Source organism: Crocuta crocuta, unplaced genomic scaffold (assembly GCF_008692635.1).
Source record: "Crocuta crocuta isolate KB4526 unplaced genomic scaffold, BGI_CrCroc_1.0 scaffold24, whole genome shotgun sequence".
In the NCBI taxonomy this organism is placed as follows: domain Eukaryota; kingdom Metazoa; phylum Chordata; class Mammalia; order Carnivora; family Hyaenidae; genus Crocuta; species Crocuta crocuta.
Genome location: NW_027530974.1, coordinates 5,976,614 through 5,977,718, shown reverse-complemented (window position 1 = coordinate 5,977,718; position 1,105 = coordinate 5,976,614). Strand labels below are relative to the sequence as shown.

Below are 1,105 nucleotides of genomic sequence, written 5' to 3'. Positions count from 1 at the left end.
AACTTATTGAAGAGAAAAACACCCCCACCCCAGGCGTCCCTCCCCGTCGAGGGCTGGGCATCACTACTTCCTGAAACACCCTGACATCTGAGTGAGCCCATCTCTGCTCTGGAAGATGCGGCAGAGGCTGGGGTTTTAGAAAACACCAACCCAAGCCAGCAAGGTTTCATATCCCTTCTGAATGGGATACTACCAAGAGCTAGAACTGTACCCCCAACCTCTCATCCCACCTTGAGTGCCCAACAACAGGAAGAGGTGGCGGGGGGGGGGCACATGTCTTCCCTAGTGGCTCAGAAAAGCCATCGGGGGGCACAGTCAGTGGTTCCCCAGTCCCCATCGTGCTGCATGTTCCCAGTCCTCGGCAGGGCCCATGTCTATGGCCACCGCCGAGTCCTACAGAGAAATGAGGAAGGCAGCCTGGCACGCATGAGTGCGCGGCCGGAGCTGGCTGGCATGCCAGCGGGGCTCTCCGGGCTGCCCTCCTCTGTCCCTCTCCTCCGCTCCATCACCCAAGCACTACCTGTGCTATCATGGGGTCCAACATCACTCTCTTTTGACTGGGGGATAAGCCCGTTTCTTCTCAGGGAACAGTTGGTAACTCCGTGTTTGCGCAACTGGTGGCGTTCACAGTTAGATTTGGTAGAAAAGAAGGCATCGCATTTTTGACAAGGGAAGGGTTTCTGACCTGAAGCAGGAAAAAAAATATATATTTATCTGGCTTTCTACTGCAATGAAAAAGAAAAGTTGCTTTCCATTCATTCTTCTGGGGTAACTGGCATTTGTTCCCCCCACCCTCCACCCCTTCTTTTAAAACACACACACACACACACACACACTTAAAAAAATACTGATATCACACCAATAACTCAAATGAGATATTCCCTTATCCTGAGTGAAATGAAGGTTTTGTCTTCAAAATACTGGAACAATGAAACCAAGATGTTTAAAGTAAAATAGCAGCATTACAATTAGAAATTTTAAGAAACATGACAGCAAAAAAGAGTGAGTGAGGGATTTTAGAGCAGAGCCATGGAACACCTAGAGTCTGCTGAGGGAGAAGCCACCTCAGGGTAACTGCGGGCCTGGCAAGTACAGACGCTGGCGG

The 1,105-nt window shown here is 50.3% G+C and overlaps 1 protein-coding gene across 1 annotated transcript in view; it reads right to left on the bottom strand.

Annotated features, from left to right (window-relative positions):
- RREB1 (ras responsive element binding protein 1) overlaps window positions 1–1,105 on the bottom strand; it is a 132,049-nt gene that overhangs the window by 10,228 nt on the left and 120,716 nt on the right. The window contains exon 11 of the mRNA XM_077770058.1: window positions 521–685. Coding sequence (XP_077626184.1) covers window positions 521–685 — 165 coding nt within the window. The remainder of the gene's footprint in view (window positions 1–520; window positions 686–1,105) is intronic.